The 19,796-nt window shown below is 46.5% G+C and overlaps 1 protein-coding gene across 1 annotated transcript in view; it reads right to left on the bottom strand.

Annotated features, from left to right (window-relative positions):
* LOXHD1 (lipoxygenase homology domains 1) overlaps window positions 1-19,796 on the bottom strand; it is a 179,654-nt gene that overhangs the window by 24,594 nt on the left and 135,264 nt on the right. Inside the window, exons 33-36 of the mRNA XM_030810026.1 lie at window positions 17,607-17,734; window positions 9,120-9,237; window positions 6,962-7,136; window positions 5,262-5,447 (exon numbers count right to left, since the gene is read on the bottom strand). Coding sequence (XP_030665886.1) covers window positions 5,262-5,447; window positions 6,962-7,136; window positions 9,120-9,237; window positions 17,607-17,734 — 607 coding nt within the window. The remainder of the gene's footprint in view (window positions 1-5,261; window positions 5,448-6,961; window positions 7,137-9,119; window positions 9,238-17,606; window positions 17,735-19,796) is intronic.

The following is a 19,796-nucleotide window of genomic DNA, read 5'->3' as shown; positions in this document are numbered from 1 at the left end:
GTGATCTTCTCTGAGTGATTCCTGTTCTTGAGATGCTTTGATGGCTTCTCAGTACACTCAGGATAAAAACTCAATCCTTGACATGGCTTATAATATTATGCATGGCCTCGTTCCTATCTATATTGTAGCTCCCACCCCTATTCCCTATTTTGTAGTCATTCTGGATTTTTCTTTAGTTTCTGGCACATATCAAGATTTTTTCCTATTTTAGGGCTTTTACATTTGCTATTCACTCTACCTCACATGTGTTCCTTCATTTTAAGCAAACACCACACTTCACTTAATAGCTACTCCTATTCATTCCTGAGGTTTCAGCTTAAATATCCCTTCTTCAGGAGGGTTTTCCCTGAGTCCTTGGACTAGCATCCTGTGGACCTCCATTTTAGAGGCACATCATTATTTAAATTAATTACTTGTTTAATACATGTAGTTTTTGCTAGAAGGTCATCCAGATGATTGGAATCTTGTCTGCTGCTCCCTACTCTGTCCCTAGCACTGAACACAATGCCTAACAGTAAGTACTTAATAGATATATAGTTGATCTTCGTTATTCACATGTTCCATCTTTGTGGATTTGGCTATTTGCTAAAATTTATTTGTAACCCTAAATTAATACTCATGTGGTCATTTGTGGACATATGCAGAGTGGCAAAAATTTTTAGTTGCCAAATGCACATGTGTGTTCTCAGATGAGGCTGCACAAGGGAACACTGCCTTCTTGTTGCATCTCTCATGCCATAAACAATTGTCCTTTTCATGGTCTATTTAGTGCCATGCTTTCACATTTTTGTGCTATTTGTTAGTGAGTTCATTGTTTTAAAATGGCCCCCAAACATAGTGCTTGGTCCTCAAGCTGAAGTGCTATTTAGTGTTTCTAAATGCAAGAAGGTTGTAATGTGCTTTCCAGAGATGATTCATGTTAGATAAGCTTCACTCAGGCATGAGTTATAGTGCTGTTGGTCATGAGTTCAATGTTAATGAATAAACAGTAAGTACTAAGTAAGATGTCTTTAAACATAAACACACATAAAACAAGGTTATCTATTGATCAGTTGGTGAAAATGTTGTAACCAGAGGCTCACAGGAACCTAACCCTGTGCTTCCCTTAGGAGTAATGCTTCAGTGTTCACGAATTCAGAGTTCACAGCAACATTACAGGGCATAACTACTGTGAATAGTGAGAGCCTGCTGTAATTGATTTGTTAACTGAAATAAATATTAAAACTGAGGGGACTGTTAGGCCTGCAAAGGACCTGGACTGCTCATTTTGTCTCTGAAGAGGACATGTCAGGTAGGAGGATGAAAACAAAAAAGGGGGAAGCTTGCATGTCACTAAAGACAATCATTATTCCCGACTCCTGAAATGTGATTACATGACTTTTTCATCTCCCCTTTCTTTCTCCCTGTTACACACTGTGGCTTAAGTATTTGGCTGTATAACGATATTTTTAAGCAAGGGATTCTAGAAATTTGCTAGGGAGAAATAAACATTTTAAATATTTTGAATTGCTTTGCTATTTGGAAGCAAATGAGGCCTCACGTTTCTTCTATTAAATTTATGTCTGGGAAACTATGGAGTAGGGAATTGACATACCACATCTTGGGATTTCACTTTTTGAAACTTCTTCTCAAATATATGAGCCTTTACTTTCCTAGATGGTTTGGAAGGAAGGGTAGAGCATGGAGGCGGGAATGGCTGAAAGGACTCTGGAAGGTTCATCCCGAGAAACAGGCTGAGACAGAAGGTATGGCAGCAACAGGGGAAGCCATCCAGGGAAGAAAGGGGTTAATCAGGTGGAGTTCAGATTTGGATAAGATGGAGTTGCAGGCAGGAAGCAGAGATGAGCTCTGATCTTGGATCCGCAACTCTCTACCTTTTATTGCTGTGAATTGGGGGTGGAATGCATAGTAATCTGGACCATCTTGTCAAGCATCTGGATGTTTGTAGCAGGCCAGGTTGAAAATAGGCACCAAGGAAAGAACCTGGATCAGCCGGTGGAGTCCAGAGTTGAGAGAAGCCAGAGAAGGAGTCAGAACCACAGACAGCTCCTCTTGCCCCTGCCCCTGCCCCAAGACTGCTGAGTGATTCCTACAGAGTATGGTCCTTAACACAGCATCCTCAGTCTTTCTGGCTATATTCTCCACTCTCACCCCTCATGAATAAAACACCCATATTGTAAATGGCCCTGGCATGGAAAAGTTGGGTCATCATAGTCCACATGAAATTCTCCCCTCTCCAGTTTTCTGGGCTGACTGGGAAGAGATTAGGGAACCCCATGCTTCTGGTCTCATAGTGAGCCTTAGAGGAAGGGCTCAGGCTGCTGGGGATACCACTTCTTCCTTCTCAGGGTTCTAATTCCTTTGGGTCTCTGCTATTTCTGAGATAGAGGCTATGGCAGAACAGGATGAAAAGACCTGGTATTTCTCAGCTTTCTGGGGGGAGTCTCAATTAAACTAACATTTATTAAGCCCTCACTATGCTCCAGGTACTGTTATAGGCAGTTTTGAAGATAAAGATGAAAAAGGCATGATTCCTACCCTCAATGACAATGACATCTTGCCAGTGTGTGCTGGTAGCCAGACAAAGAGTTGGAAGTCCACAGACATAATGTACTTCTTTCTGATTAAGGCAGGGACATAGTTCTTGGGAACATACTTCCTAAACAGTGGTTTAGGCACTTTAACAGGAGAGACTGTAGACAAGCTGTCCTGTTAGGGTTAGGATAGACAGACCTTGTCCCTACCTTCCCCACCCCCATGCCTTCCACCCTTACTAATCTGATCTGTCAAATCCCTCTAATTAGGCCTGTGGAGATACACAGAATGTGGCTCAATGCTTTCACACTTGTCTTGACTACGTGATCACTGTTGGGTGTCATGGGAAGATCTCATCCTGATCTTGTGAAGTGTCTGGGGCAGAAGATGGTCCTAATGATTATGGCTACTGTTATTCAACCAGACTTGGGAAACCTGCTGCTAATCCTAAGACAATCAGAATGGATGATGAGATGGAGGGAAAAAAAACTCAGGGGTCTTTGTTTTGTTTTTATCTTGGGAAAGAGGAGAGGTGCATTAAGGATATTTGAGCATGATTTGCAAGGATGTTTCTTTCCACAGACTCATAATGCCACTTGAATGATCAAGTGAGGAAGAAGAGTTCCCTTCCACTGCATGCTTTTCTGGACAAGACTACCCCGGATACACACTGCTATTGAGGGGTGTAGCAAACAGAGATAAAGAGGCTGCCTCTCATCACATCATCTTCTTGACCACCTCACACAGTGGCTGGAGGGTGCAGAACGGTGGCTGGCAAGATGGGCTGGCACACAGAACGGTGGGTTAGAACAGGCATCAGAAGACCTGGGTTTGGGTGATGGCTGTGTCCCTTCCTTGCTGTGTGGTTCCGAGTAAGACAGTCAAACCTCACTAGGCCTCAATATTACTTGGTTGTGAAAAGAGGAGCAATAAAAAGTGCTTTTGCTGCAGTAATTCACAAAGGTTTCTATTTGTTTGTTTTTGACTGTTTTGTTTTGTTTTGTTTTGTTTTTGAGACGGGGTCTCACTGTTACCCAGGCTGGAGTGCAGTGATGCAATCACAGCTCACTGCAGCCTTGACCTCAAGTGATCCTTCCATCTCAGCCTCCTCAGTAGCTGGGACTACAGGCATAAGCCACCACACTTGGCTAATTTTTGCATTTTTGGTAGAGATGGAGTTTTGCCATGTTGCCCAGGCTAGTCTCAAATTCCTGGGCTCAAGTGATCTGCCTACCTCAGCCTCCCAAAATGCTGGGATTACAGGTGTGAGCCACAGCACCTGGCCTCACAAAGTATTTTTGAGGATCAAATGTTTGTATCTTTAATACCTAACAGATTCCCAGGTATGTCATGAATACTTTAGATGTTCCCTATATAAATGACTGGTGGGATACACTGAAATTTGAAAACTGCGGAGTGCTGTGTAAATATTTGTTATTTTATTGCCTTGAAGGCTATTTTATCAATGCCTAGTCTGAGCTTATTCTGTGTTATGGAAAAAAATTTTAACTGCTTAATCCATGTTAAAGCAAAATAGTTTAGCTCCTATGGAAGAGAGGTTGCAAACTGCCGAGTTGGGTTTTGTCAGTGACCGTGACAGATAGGCTAGTCCTCCGCAAGGGTTTGGAAGAAGTGGGGAGCAACACGACATTCAGGACAGCTCTGGGCAGCCATTTGGGAGACCCAGCAAAGGCTAGAGAAGGCTTTGAGCAGACAACTTTGCAGAGACATGTTTCTACAGAAGACAAAAGGGTGAACGAAGAAAGCAGTATGCATCAAGGAGGTGGAATTTAATATTTAACAACTCTATTCTAATTATAACAAATAGAACTTATAGGCCCAAGGCCAGAGAAAATAAAGAGTGGCTTAAAGACAGCAAAATGATAACCAAAGAAATGTTGAGAACATGAACGTCATCACAGTTATAGAAATGACAAAGCATTCCTTAGGCACTGCAAAGTTAAAAATATATTTCTCACTTCACTTGGTTTATATCCTGTTTCACAGTTTACATTTATAAGTGAATTCAACTACTTTAGGATTACTATTATAAATAAACAAGCATAATCCTTTTTTTTTTTTTTTTTTTGAGACAGGGTCTCACTCTGTCATCCAGGCTGTAATGCAGTGGCACAATCATAGCTCACTGCAGCCATGACCTCCTGGGCTCAGGCAATCCTCCCATCTCAGCCTCCAAATAGATGGGACCACGGGTGCCTGCCACCATGCCCAGCTATTCTTTTTTATTATTTGTAGAGATGGGATCTCACAATGTTGCATAGGCTGGTCTTGAACTCCTGGGGCTCAAGCAATCCTCCCACCTTGGCCTCCCAAAGTTCTGGGATTACAGGCATGAGCCACTGCACTCGGCACAAACATAATCCTTTACAGAAAATCCATGGGAAATGAATTGGTGATTAACATTTTTTTCTTAATTTTTATGCCTGAACTAAGTCAAATTAATGCTCTGAAATCACAAACAATGGAGAACCACTAATCACCCAGGGAGAAAGCAGGAGGAACTAAGCTTCCTCTCTAAAAATATTTGCCCAGAAACACTGGCTTTTTCATACTGATGGAAGCATCAATGTAGTGGTCATCAACTGTGTTCAGTTGCCTGCCACCCTTGGGTAATTAGAGTCAGTGTGCTGCCAGGGAGGGAAGAATGGCTCAGGAAGGGAGCTGAGGGCTGCCTTCCTGCCAACCTGGCCTTGAGTGGGAGCTACCTTTGTTGTCGTGCCAGACTCTCAGCTTGCAGAGGTGGCCCAAGCTCAGCATGTCAGGGAAGTTGAACGTGTCCGTGTTGTTCCGCTCAAACTTGTTCCAGTTTGCCGACTGCTTCAGGGCCAGTGTCCCACTATCCCCATTCTCCCCGAAGATGATGATGAACACGCTGGCATCAGTGCCTGCTCCTGGGGGGTGCACAAGGTGAGGCTTAGGTTGCCAGCCTCTTTGACACACAGTCCTCTTGCTCTGGCCTTGATCCTGGACTCCTCAGAGGAGTCAGGGGTACAGGTGGACAGAGTACAGACTCAAGAAGGCCAGGGGTGAGGTTGGAAAGGGTCAATTAATGTCCCAGGTCTCCAATTCTCTTCTTCATCTTATCTTTGTGCCTTACAAAAGCTTTTGGTCTAACTGGAGTCTTGGTCAGCAAGTGTAAATGGTTTAGTACAAAACTCATCTATTTCTGGTGAAATATACCCAAACTTAAAAGGCGTGTCATATAGGCTGGCTTTACAGTTTAGAAACATAGGCTACCTCCTGCACAGTGTGGGTTCAGAAGGAAGCAGGGAAGTTCTGTGTTCCCTAAATCTGTCTCTGATTGACATTCTACACTAGAGCTTCATATCATTTGCTTAAGCCAAATACAGGTACTGGCCCAAGTCAAAAGCAAATGCTTCTGGAAGGGGTGACCCAGTGAAGCTTTTGTGACACACATCTGTGGTTATCAATGAATTTATTATTTTCCGAGTGCATCATAAAGGGATGGAGGGGTCTGAAAACATGTGACACTTGGAACTTTAAGCAATAGGGGTGAAAGTTCCATTGTGAGAACAGGAAGAAAGGAGGTACCCCCAACAAAATTTACTAGCTTTATTGACCTGTCATTTATGCCTGAGATCCTACCATGAGAGCTTCATTTATTTGGCAAGAGGCTTCTCTGTTGAAAATGTAAGCTACCATGGCCAACAAGTTAATCCTTCATTCACCATTTATAATTAATGTGATGAGCTTGCCAGATTCCTTGCAATGGCTCCTGGAGAGCAGGCTTGGGATAGGGGAGTGTAGGTAGGAGGTACTGCCCCATGCCTGGGTGACAGTGTGTTCCCTTTCAGCTCCTGGCCTTTGATATGCTAGTACTTTTGATTAGAAGGCTCTTCCTCTGGGTGCCCTGTCTGCCTGGCTTCTGTGTTTGTCTTTCTGGACTTGACTTTGGCATTGCATCCATCAGAGCATCACCATGCTGCACTGTGGTTGCTCCAGTGAAGGTCAGACCTGCAAGGGCCTGGGCAGCACATCTATATCCTAAGACCCACAGCCAAAGCTGGCACATGGTAGATGGCCACCAAGCACATGGGTCCGAGCATGCCTGAGGTACATGACACTTAGGCAAGGGGTGCCAGGCAGCAGAAGGAAGATGGGAAGGCTCTGCGTCAAGTGCCTGTACCATTTCCAAAAGTGCTGACCATACTCTCCAGTAATGTTCTCCCCTATTTCCCCAAGGGAGGAGGGAGGGAACCAGTCACTCCCTGGGAGGAGATGCTTTGTCCAGACAGAAAGCAACACACTGTGGAGAAAACTTGGATTGACTAGATTTTGGAAGGCCATATGAAGAAAAATGCCCTGACCAGAAACCAGGGCCTGAGCCTGAATTTGAGGGTTGGAGTGGTAAGGGAGCGGGAGGTGTGAGGGACCCCTGACCCACCAAGGATGTCGCTGGTCTTAACTGTGACGGTGTAGGAGGTCCACTCCATCATTTCTTCCTCATCGATAACGGCACACATTTCACACACCAGGGTCTTCTTGCCCTTCCGCTGGGACAGCCAGTCTCCATAGTAGAACATGGTCAGGTCTCCAGTGTTCATGTTCTTCAGCAGGATCTGGGGGAGAGGGAGCCACCGTGGGAATGCCCTGCCCTCCCTCACCTCCACCAGCACCCCCCGGCTCATGTAGCCCCTCCCCGAATCCCAACCCTGGAGATCCCAGACCTGAGACAAGCGCTTGCGACTGAGACCCACGGGGTGTGGAAAGGGCCCTTTCCAGGACAAAGGCCCTGTCCTGTGTGCCTGGCATGGGATTTGAAGTCCTCACGAGGACTGCCCTAGCTTGGGATTTGGGAATGGGCAATTCACCTAAAGCTGTGTCCTCAGAGGTGCCTGTCACTCTGCACAGGAGATGTTCGCTGAAAGAGTGACAGAAAAACAGACCAACTGAGCCCCTGTCAGCCACAAACACCTGGGAGCAGAACGCTGACGTTTGTGGGATAGTCCTTGGTGTGGGTACCATATTGTTGACTCAAGAAAGTCTGCTAATGGCTGAACAGGGGAGGAGGAGCCGGAGGCGATGCAGGAGAGCTGGCCACTGGTAGACGAGGATGCATGGGCTGACTCAGGCAGGGGACTGCAGGGCTTTGTGTTATGGGTGGAACTGTATTCCCCCAGAGTTCATATGTTGAATTCTTAACCCACAGTCCCTCAGAATGTGACCTTATTAGAAAGGGGATTGTTATAGGTGTAATCAGTTCAGATGAGGTCACTAGAGTGGGCCCTAGTCCAATCTTATACCACCCAGACATGCACCCAGAATGCCATGTGAAGACTGGCATGATGCTGCCCTGGGCCAGGGAACTGCCAGAAGCCAGGAGAGTGGCCCAGAACAGATGCTTCTCTAGAGCCTTCAGAGGGAGCGTGGCCCTGCCAACACCTTCACCTTGGACTTCTGCCTCTATGACAGTGAGGGAGTAATAAATGTGTGTTGTTCCAAGCCCCTAGTCCATGGTGCTTTGTTATGCTGCCTGAGACTCTAACACACATTATGTAAGGAGGACCGGCACAACACACAAGTTGGCGTGCCTAGGACCTCGTGTGACACGGAGGCTGCAGGAAGGTCATCTTTGTCGGCATAGTCATTGCCTTTATGAGTGTGGGGCTGCAGGTGAGGCTCCTCCTGGCTGCCAGGGGCCTCCAGCTTTGGAGCCACTCTTAGCATGGAAAGCCCTTGGACTGCTAACATCACAGTGGTTCTCGTCAAAATGAGTGCAGCTTGGCCCTATGCCCTGGATGCTCTTCTCTCTGCCCTGGAGCAGCAAGTGTTAATGACTCTCCCCTGGGCAGCCTGAAGGCACAGAGCCACACAGCTGGGGAAGGTAAGGAAATGATGAGAGGTCCCGAGAAGGAGCAGCTGCCTTCCTTCTTGGTGGAAACTGAGTCTGTGGCCATGTGCATGTATGTGTGTGCATATGTGCCCATGCATATGTATGCTGGGAAGAGCGGGAGGATGGAGGCAGAACTAAGAAATCCCATGCTGCTGTTGCTCCTTGAAGATCCCAACATCCCATCCGCAAGGCTGGCTTCAGCCCAACTGAGAGCTCAAGGATCCAGGTTCCTCAGGCAGAGTGCTGACGGCCAAGCTCAGACTCAGGCCCACAATGGAAAAAGAAGCAGCTGCCTAACTCCATGATCACAGAGGCCCCAGTAAGCTTTCTGCCTTCCTGCCTGAAGTTCCCACCATGACAGCCTCTCTCTGCCCCAGGCCTTGCTCCTCCTCTCTCAACCCTCCCAGCTGCTGTCCTGAAGGAAGCCCACACCACCCCTCCCCTTCCTTGGGTCTCTGTCCACATAACGTTGACAGCTCGTGTTGAATTACCTGACAGTTGCTTCAGTTCTCAACTGGACACAAATAAATAAAATGACATTCTCTGATTAATTCATGCCAAAGGGCATACTGGATCACATGGGCTGGGTTCATGTAATGATCCTCTACGGTGACATTTGTGCTTTAACAAGGTCCATTGACAAGCCAGAGGAACCAGGGGAAGGGGTGGGTGGTGGCTGGAAGGAAGAGTGAGGGTCTAGACATTTTACCCTCTCCAGGAACCATTCCGGCCGACTGCCCAGGCCATCAATCCGGATCCGCATCTTGGTGAATGGAGCAATGTCTAGGATCTCCATGATGAAGGTGTCATTCTGCTCCCGCTCAAACCTGGGGGTGGAGAGGAGGGGCATGAAGAAGGGAAGCTGGCCACTGGGGACAGTTGGGATGGGCCAGGCCAGAGGCCAGGTTTCGGGTGAGGGAGATTAGGCCTTTACTCAGCAGCCCCTCTGCTCTCAGCAACTCTCCACCAGCCCATCTCTTGCATCCCAGATGTGTTCCTGAAAGACTGGGTTAAGTGAGTTTGGCTAGTAGAAATGGCCCTGAACCAAGAGCTACCAGTGTTGAGTTCTAATCTCATTCTACCAGTCACCTAGAATAGTCCCAGTTCCTTTCTAGAACTTGGTTTCCTTACCTGTGGTCTGGAGAATAATGCTAGCCCTGCAATCTCACAAAACTGTGATGAAGACCAAATGGATGTGAAATCAACTTAAAATGGAAAAAGAATTCCATACCTGCAAAGCTTTAAATGAGATTCTGTGCATGACAGGGCCATTGCGAATGGTGGGGCAGGCTGTGCACTGCACAACTCTAGATGGCATCATTCACATTTTTCTATTTGCCATCTGCAAAACTGAACACAGTGCCCTGAATTGAGTAATGCTACTGCCAACTGTAAAGCAGTAGGCAAATAGAAGGTAATGCTGCTTTTGTTGCTATTATTATTTTCCTGCTGAATGACCTCATCATCTCAGAGATACTCTATCTTTATTCCTTACTGCTCTTCCCACAGTGCCGCATGTACAATTCGACCTTCAATGCTGACTGATTGCTTGACTGCTGACTGATTCCAGATGATACTGCTGATAAGGCCCTCGGGGTAATGCAGGTGGCACTGGAGATGTGGCTCTGCATGGCAATCATCGTGCTTCCTTGAATACAAGACATATTTTTATGTCTTTTAAAAACAGAGGCTATAGCCGATGGGGGCTGAGACTTAAATATTGCAAATTGAGATCTAACTACTGCTAGTCTTAAAGGTGGTGGTGAAACAGAGACAATCTCTTTTGACAACTTGCTCTGCATGCATTTTACAATTATTAGAAGTGAAAAAGTTATCCCAAAGTCAGCCCCATATCCCTCCTCCTCTAATTGAAGCCCCATCTGTCCCTCTGGGCATAATGGAAACTGTAAGGAGGTGCTCATGTCGCATTCATGTCACACACTGAGATTCTCTCAAATAACCTTTCAATTCCTTACTTTTGCCAAGAGCACGATTTTGCAGATCAAAAGAGCTTTAGAAATCTTCGCTTTGCATGTCTCTTTAATTTTCACTCTTTGAATTTAGCCAAGTGTCTCCATTTTATGGAGATTTTATGGTGGGATAGGTGTAAGGAAAAGGGGAGGAGAAACAAGCTTTTCTTCTGGAAGACTGCAAGGAGATTACATTTACCCCCTCACCCTTCATGCCAGGCTGAACCCCAATTAACCTGGATGGACTTCCTCTTTTCAGTGTAAAACTATCTAAAGTGAAGGCCCTTATTTGTCCTTCAGTCTTCCCAACTCACTAGCCACATCCTTCCAGGTGCCCTGGACCCCTTCCAGACACCTCAGTTGACACACAGTAGGATTCCCACCCTTTGGAGAGGAGCCAGCCTTTGATCCAGGCCTTCTGCCCCTGGTTCACGGGACAGGGCTGTTGTGTGGCCCAGGATTTTTGCTGTTCATCTACTCAAAGGATCCTCTGCTCAGCAGCTGAGGCAGTGGTGTCTGGGAAAGCCCCCTTTGGCTGCCCCTCACGTCCTTCCTATTCTGGTTTCCTTCTGTTCCTGCCTGCTATGAAAGGCTGTCCTTAGGGAGGGCCCAGCAACCACTCCCTCACTGGGCTCCATGACTGAGCACAGCCTGAAGGCTAAACAGGGCCAAAGGCTTAGGCTGGAAGGACAACTATTTCATGGGAGAATTTTTGGCATTGCTACAAAGCCAGGGAAGGGTTATGGTTAGGGACCCTGGGAAAGGGCTGGCCAGCAGATGGGGATGGATGGTGTGGGGTCTAAAGCCCATCAGACTCAGCAGCTGCTCAGGCAGTTTGTCTTTGTGACATCTTAGGGGCATAGCTGGGGCTCTCAGGATTGGCCAGGGTCAGAGTGCCAGCTTTAGCTTTGCTCTAGACCACCCTCCTTCCAGTCTGAAGTTCTCCATATCCAAGGCCATTGAGCCTATGCTTGAAATCACCTTTGAAAAAATTATAACAGTGAGAAAATTTTGGCAGTGAAAGAGATCTGATTTAATCAACCCCCATCTTGCCTTTAGCCTTGAGACTCCCCTTGATTTTTCCTGGGTTTGGGTCAAGCTAACTTTGGGAGACATTTAGTATATAGTTTAAATGATAATAGCCCTTCCATAAAATTAAGGAGAGACTACCAGCCTAGGAGGATGAGAAGAGCCTGAATTCTGCTAAAGCATAGACATAAACATTGCCAGCCATTATTACAGATATGCACTTCCCCAGTTACCCCTGCAGATAACAACATCGCCATTGTAAACTGAAGACTGGCCTTTTGAGATGTCTTTTCAGGTTTTTTGCATGTCTGATGACCAATGGCTCCACTTGGACCTGCCACCAGCTCCTGTGGTCCCACCAGAAACGACTCAGCATGCAATGAGGACCATTTCCCAAACCCCTGTAATTGTACCCCCAAACCAATCAGCAGCAAGCACCCATTGCATAGACACCCCCACTTCTTCTCCCTAACTATCCTCGAAAAACCCTAGTCTCTGAATTTTCAGGGAGGCTGATTTGAGTAATAATAAAATTCCGGTCTCCCATTTAGCCAGTTCCACATGTGTAAAACTCTTTCTCTATTGCAATTCCCCTGCTTTGATAAATCAGCTATCACTGGGCTGTGGGCAAAATGAACCTACTGGGTGGTTCCATGCTTAGACAGCTCTACTGATGGGGCCCCATGGCCACCCTTGCAGCTGTTTTCCTTTTAGGACAGCCATGGCCAACCTTTAGTAAGTTTTTGTTACATTGAGTTCTGCCACCAGAATGAATTGTTGAATTGTCAACATCTGACCAATCTCAGTGCCTCTACTCTCTTCCCTCTCTACCCCTTTGAAACAAGCCACTGGATCTCTCCCTTCTCCAGGCTCCTCAATGGAATACTATGCAGCAATGAAAATGAGCAAATCACAATCACACTCAACAGCTCAGGAAAGTATGAAAAACCTGATGCTGAGTGAAAGAACTAAGACATAAAATAAGATATATGGCCTGATTCTATTTATGTACCATTCAAATCCAGGTGATATAAAAGCCTATCATTAGGGATGAAATCCAGGTGATATGAAAGCATAGCCCCATGAGATGGAGATCAAAAAAGAAAGGAAACAAGAAAATGTTTACCTTAAAAGCTGAGAACTGTCAAGATTTAATTTCTTGGCCTGAAGGCAGTGTGGAGGGTTTACATAAGTTTTTGCTTTACAAGTATCAATAATGTATGTACTTTTACATATATATGTATGTTCATGATAAAATGTTTAAAATGTAAATGTCTCTAGAACCTTTGACTGTTCTTCATGTGGCAGAATTTTCAGATCCATGCTCTGTGGATTGTAGCCCCTGTGCTAGGCTGAAAAATGGTCCCCCAAAAGATATCCATGTTCTAAATCTTGGAATCCATGTATATAACTGTATGGTAAAAAGAAAAGGGAGGTCCTTGCAGATGTAATTAAGTTAAGAGGCTTGAGATGGGGAGATTATCCTGGATTATCCCAGTGGGCCCTTAATGTAACCCCCAAGAGTCCTTATAAGAAGGCAGAAAGAGAGAGATCAACACATACACAAAGGAGGTGGGATGTGAAGATGGGGCAGAGATGGGAAGACCTGGCCTTGAAGGCCGGAGTGATGCAGCACAAGCCAAGGACTGCTGGCAGCCACCAGAAGCTGCAAGGAGTGGATTCTTTCCCAGAGCCTGCAGGGCACATGGTGGTGCTGACACCTTGATTTCCACCCACAGATTCTGATTTCAGATTTCTGGTCTCTGGAAAAATGAGAGAAGAAAATTCTGTTGTTTTAATTACCACTATGTTTATGGTAATTTTGTATCACCACCTCAGGAAATTAATATAGCCCCAAGTGGTGTGACTGGAAAACTTTGGGACCAGAAAGCAGGTAGACAAGGGGAGGCTGCCTTGGAACTCACACAGAGAAAATTCCAAGCCTGGGGTTGGTGAGCAGCAGAGAGTTGGCTTCAGTGATGATGTAAGTGTCCATGGAGGCTGAAGTAACTGGGACACAAAAGACAGAGCCTCCAGTCCCAGGCTCTGCTGATCTGGGCTCCTTAGGGACCACTGGGAAAACTGGACCTTGTGCATCCCCTATGAGACATACGAGGTGATGGGGAGCTGCATCTCTATCTCGTGGGCATCTGTGCTGTGGTTTGAGAGTAGAACAAGGTCAAATCTTAAACAGATTCTAAGTCTCTGCTATTCTTGAATGCCATGATCAGACCTAGTACATATCTGCCAGTCTCCTCTTAAAGGGCAGCCCTTGAGCTACAGATGATGCTTTGAGAGGGGTGCCCAGCAGTGAGTGCTGGAACCTTTTAATTGCCTGACTCAGGTGCCCCTGGAAGGCAGCAGTTCCTGGAACTCAGCTTTCCTTCCTCTTCTCTCAGACCACCATCATTCATGCTGTCCCCTGGGACTCACCTCCAAGCTCTCTGAGAAGGACTCAACCTTCCCACCCAAGTCTTCTGCCCATGAAGTCCCCAAAGATAAGCCCTTTCCAGTCTCAGAGCTTCATTACTAACCAGACTAAGATTCAAGTGATAAAGATGTGGAAGACAGAGTCAAAACTTACAAGCTTACTATAGCCCTGCACATGGTGACAGCCAAATATTTCCCGATCCTTTCCTGAAAGGGCAACTGGAATCCCATTTGCGTGCCTGTCCTCTGTTTCCATTCCCTTGAGCTCAACCTCTTTCCATGCTCTTTGCACTAAGGGTTAGTGAAAACAATAGGCCATTCTGAAGGGTAAACCCAACAGAACTCTTTTGTGACACAAAAAGGGACCCAAAATCCTTTTTGTGTCCAGTTTAAGGAAGTTCCCATTTCACTAGGTTTCTATTGGGCCTAGGCATGACCCCTCATAGGCATTTACTTCCCGCTATAGAAATACCACAACTCTTTGTCTAAAAATAGTTTCTACACCCACTGGACACCAATCGCCTCAAATCCCCCTGGTAGAGACTCATCTCCTGAGAGTATGCATTACCTTTTAGGGCATCATCTTTTCTGAATGCCATATTAATTCACCAGCATCTCGTGGGAGTTAATTTACCAGAACCATTTTCTCTGAAGTGGCAAGATGAGAAGTTGGGAAATTTAGCTGGGGAGTGGGATAGAGTGAATTGCTATTGGCTATTGTAAGCTTCGGCCCCTGGGTTTAGCATCTGACTGCAGGAGTGTTGCAGCAGGTAGAAGCCTCATGATACCTTCTGTGTGAATGCATGCATATCGCAGCCTCATTCTGGTCACATATCATTTGAAAGTATCACCTTGCACAATAGCAAGCTGTGCCCATGACACATGCCCAGTGGGTCTTTCTATCTACGTTCCCTAGTCAAGATACAGGCATTCTTAACAAGGACTTCAAGACACAGGTGAAACATCAGGCCACATGCAAATGAAAAAATCAAAACATGTCTCAGGTAACAGCTCTGAGCTTGCAAACCAGGGTAATTAAGAAATGATGGCTCTCCTCACAAAATAAATCTTTACTCAGAAAAAAAATCTTTTAACTTGCAAGGTGCCTCAAAGCATTTACAATATGGTTGTATTTATAATGATGTGATTTTCAAGCAACATTTTTGGAATTTAGATACTTCCAGAAACGAGATGTCTCGTCCACCAGCAATTAAGACTTGTGCATCTGGAAAACAAGTTGGAATGTAGATGTGGGATAATTAATCAGAGAAAATCCAGGAATATGGGGTTGGGTAAAGATTAGAGTCAGAGTACAGAAGTAAAGACTATAGGAGACTGAATATGCAAACAATAGTAGCCAGACCATGTGTGATAATAGAACTCTGAGCTGCCTCCTCTGCAGCGACCATCCCAAGAAACCACAGTCTCTATGGAAATTGGTCCAGAATGGTCAGGACTTGGGCAATGGTCCCCAGCTTCCTTATTTTGTCCCTGCTCCCAACTCAGGACTAACCAGACTGACGGACCAAATCCAGATATGCTCCCCAATGCAATCACGTATGAAACCCTGATTCTAGCTACCCTACCTCCAGCTTTACCATGCCAAAAATAATGCTTCACTATAAAGCTCCTCCTCCTCCCACAGCCTTCAAATCTCTACCAAACCAAGTGATGGTAACTGAGTCTCTTGTTACAGCAAGCTCTAAGTAGAGAGTTTCTGTTCTCATTTGGTTCTCCTTCATTTCTAGAAAGAAGTTCAAATCCCAGTTCCCCTACTTACTTGCTGTATAACCTTGGGCAAGTTATTTCACCTCTGTGTGTCTCAGGCATCTTATTAGTAACGTGGAGATGATAAGAGTACAAAGAGTGATAAGATGGGTGTTGTGAGTTAATATATATTAAAAAGCACTTGCAACAGTGCCTGGCATGGAATAAATGTTCATGCATGTTAGCCATTATTATTATCACCATTGCTGTTGATATGGGAAGAATTCAAGGAGGAAATGGGAGCTGCAAAATGACAGAGCAGAAGTGCTAAGAGAAGACAGACACAAAATCAGACCCCCAGGGATGAGCTGCACAGGGCCCATAGGATGGGCAAAGCTCCAGCTTGCATGAGCTGCTCTGTCCATGAAAAGAAATGCTGCCTGGTCCCCAAAAGCTTCAGTAGCCACATCCTCATCATCACCAACACCACCATCATCACAATTATCATCCCTACCATCATCACCTTCATCCCTATCACCACCGCCACCATCATAATCATCATCATCACCATCACAATCATCCCTACCATCACCACCTACATCCCTATCACTGCCATCATCATAATCACTATCATCACCATCATTATCATCATCACCATCATCACAATTATCTTTCCTACCATCACCTTCACCCCTATTACCACCACCACCACCATCATCATCCCTACCATCATCAACATCATCATCCCTACCATCATCACCTTCATCCCTATCACCATCATCACTACCATCATCACAGTCATCATCCCTACCATTCAGCACTATCAATATCCTCACTATCACCACAATGTCCTCATCTATCATCCACATCACCATCCTCACTATCATCCACAATGTCCTCATCACCACCCCAATCCAGAAGTATTGAGTGCCTACTATAAGCAAGGCAAGAGCTAGGAGGTATGAGGGGCTCAGAAAGGAAGCCACCTGGGTCCTGCCCTCCAGCTAAAGGAAGGAGTGCTGTGTGTTCAGAGGCAAGTTGCTGTGGGTGGGTTTTTAAAATGCTAAGCTTAGGCTCTGAGTCTGTCATCTCTGGTTCTTAAGATGTCAGGGGCCAGGGATGTTTGGGGGACAGTGGCTGAACATGGCAAACCAGCCCAAACCCAGGACTGTCTAAATTGGGAATCCAAGGGAGGGCACGGACAGTGAGTACTATAGGAGGGTCATCTTTAATGTCATTACTAATCACTAATGAGTGATTAGGACTGGGGGCCATCTGGGTATAGTTTGCAGTGCCACAGCTTAACGGCCATAGGACTTTGAGCATATGATTTTACCTTGTTGTGCCTCAGTTTCTCACCTGTAAAATGGGGATGATAATAATTGGGTTGTTATTATAGGGTTGCGGAAAAGACTAAGGGTATCAATGCATGGCTTATTATAGAACAATGCTTGGCACAAAAGAAGCTTCTATAAATGTTAGTGTTGCTGTTATTGCCCTCCTTAGGTTAAGCTCTATAAGTACAAGGACGCTTGTCTTGGTTATATCATCTCTTCAGTGCCTGAGTCAGTGCCTGGCATATACTAGGTGTTCAATCTTTTTTTAATGTTTTGAAAATTGACTGCATTTTATTTTGTAATTGTTTGAGACTTACAGAAAAGTTGCAAAAATAGAACAGAGCTTCTGTGCCCCCTTCACCTAGCTCTCCTTAATGTCAACATCTTATATTGTCATAGTACAATGAATGAAACCAAGACATTAACAATGATACAATACCATCAACTAATCTACCAACCTTACAATAAACAATTTTGAGTACCAGATGAAAGAAAGAAGAAATGCTATGGGTAGAGATGATCAAGGAATATTTCCTGGGGAAGGTAGATTTGAGCTGGCCCTTGAAAGAGAAAGGTACTGAGACAGAATAGACAAAGGCAGAGGATAGAAGGCCTCATGGTCTCCAGCGGGCATGTGAGAATCAGCCTGGCTGAAGGCAGGGTGGGGCAGAGGGGGAGAGTTGAATGTGGGAGGGGTGAGGGGCAGGGGCCGCCTCCAGGTACCTGGCTTTCTTTTTGTCCAGCTGCATCTCCTCCGTGCTCCCGTTGATGCCGTAGAGGGTCATGAAGATGTTGGAGTCAGTGCCCCCACCAACCACATCCCCTGTCCACACCGTCATTTCATAGAGAACCTGCCATGAGAGGAATGTGGGTGCTGAGTCTCAGCCCCACCCTCCAACCCCACCTGACCTGCCTCAGTCTCACCAGAGAAAGAGACACGCTGTCCAAGTTCCACAGCTCTGGAAAGAGCCCTTCCTCAAATTAACTGTAAATGCCTGGATAGCAAGAGGCAGCCTTGTCACTCTCTTATATCCCTCACTGTGCCCAGTCTCACCCTAGAAAGGAGTTCTGACAGAGAGCCCTTCTGCAATAGAAACATGACGGAAAGCCCAGCGTTAACTGACTCTGTCAGCTGAACCTAAGTCCAGCCATGCCAGCAGCGCATGGTGGTAGGACAGTGGCCTTTGGAGCCCTCCAGAGCTCCATGTGAATCCCAGACCTGCCACGTGCTGGCTGTTAGACCTGGGCAGATGCCGACCTCACCAGCCTCTGCTCCCCTGTGGTAAAGTAGGGATAAGCTCCCTTGCAGAGTGAGAGCTGCTGACAATTCACATGGCACCTGGTGCTACACCTGCCACCTGTGTGGCCCCAAGCAGCAGCCAAAGCTCTGGGTGTCAGTTCCCCTTCATGCCACAGCCTGCACATGCCCTGTGGCTGCGAATGAGGAGTGCCATCGGGAGTGATTCTTACAGAGGGAGCGCTGCATCAATCCACTGGAGAAGTGGGACAATCCCCTACTTCCATGATGTTCGCTTGAGACTGGGCTTTTGCCATTTAGCCTGAGGTGTGCTCCAAAGAGAATGTCTGCCCTCTGTCTCCACTGGAGGGTGAGGCGCAGCCTGCTCTTCCTGGTGTGCCTCCACCAAGCCCCCACCTCGGTTCTTCCTCTGTGAGGCAGCCTCGTGGCAAGAGAAAGCACTTACACTGATGTTCTAGAATGTTCTTTGGTCCCGGATTCTTACTCCCTTCCTTCTCACCAAGTGCCCCTGGACTCACAGTGAAGTCTGAAGGTTCAGGAGAGGCTCAGACACACAGTTGGGGAAGGGCCATCTTGACCATCTCCTTTGAACATACCTGGCCCAGTGTGTCCCTTCTCTGGAGGCTGCTACATTCCTCTATCACCTGTGCAGGGGCCTGGTCCCCGTTACCCAGAAGCCTGGACCTCCAAACCGGAGCTATCAATCACGGCGGTCATGTCCCCATCATTGTGCCTGGTGGGAGTTGCGTGCTTTTCCGGCAGCATCTAGAATCTCTGCCAGGACACTGTGAGGTTTGAAGTATTCTGTGCAGGCCTGGCCCGCAGGAGAAATTCAGGACATGTTTGCTGAGGGAACGGATGAAGAGCCTCTTGCTTTACCAAGAAAATCCCCTTAGGCCACCCAACAAGGGCATTCATGATGGGCAGGAGGAGCCACTGGGAACAAAAGTGCGAGCCTGACACTTTTTTGCTCTTATCCAGGCAGGCATAAAAAATAGAATGATCAAAATGAGTGCTTCAGCTGCCCCATGGAGACTGGCCCCTGAGAGCTGGTCCGTCCGACTCTTGTGTTCTCTGCATCCATCTTTCCTTTACACAGACACATCTCTTTTTATGTAATTAGTGTGCTTCCAAAAAGAGACAGAAACAGTGCTCTTGTAATTCTAGTCTGATATCAGGTGTCCTGGGGAGATGGCCAGCCCAAAGAACCCTGCAGTTCTTTGTAAAGTGACAAACCTGTGTTCCTTTGTGCCATGGATAATGGGTGTAGGTCTGGATTTTCCTGGACTAAAGGGCTCCAAGGGAGCTGCAGCTGCACTGCGTGGGGTGTGCATGTGTGCTGGGCGGTGGCACAGAGGCACACACAGGCTGGGAAGTGGGTCAGGCGGAGGTCCCTGGATGAACTGTGTGCTCACCCACACCAACCGTCTGGCCACAGATGGAGATGTCTGGGGGGTGGGGGAAGGATGTGTGCTATAGAAAGTGCTGCTCTCTGACTCGCCAGCAGGCGAGAGGCAGGCCCCCACACTCCTGCCTGTCAAGGTTTTTAGAGCCCCACTTCTGTTTCCATATACAATGTAGGCAGAGCACACTCAGGTCCAGGTGATTTCTTACCTTTGTGGGACAGCTTCTGACCTGGTCCGAGAAGCCCATTG

This window comes from Nomascus leucogenys, chromosome 4, assembly GCF_006542625.1.
Source record: "Nomascus leucogenys isolate Asia chromosome 4, Asia_NLE_v1, whole genome shotgun sequence".
NCBI classification, from domain to species: Eukaryota; Metazoa; Chordata; class Mammalia; order Primates; family Hylobatidae; genus Nomascus; species Nomascus leucogenys.
The sequence above is the reverse complement of the archived record's forward strand: the minus strand, read 5'-3'. Positions and strand labels throughout refer to the sequence as shown.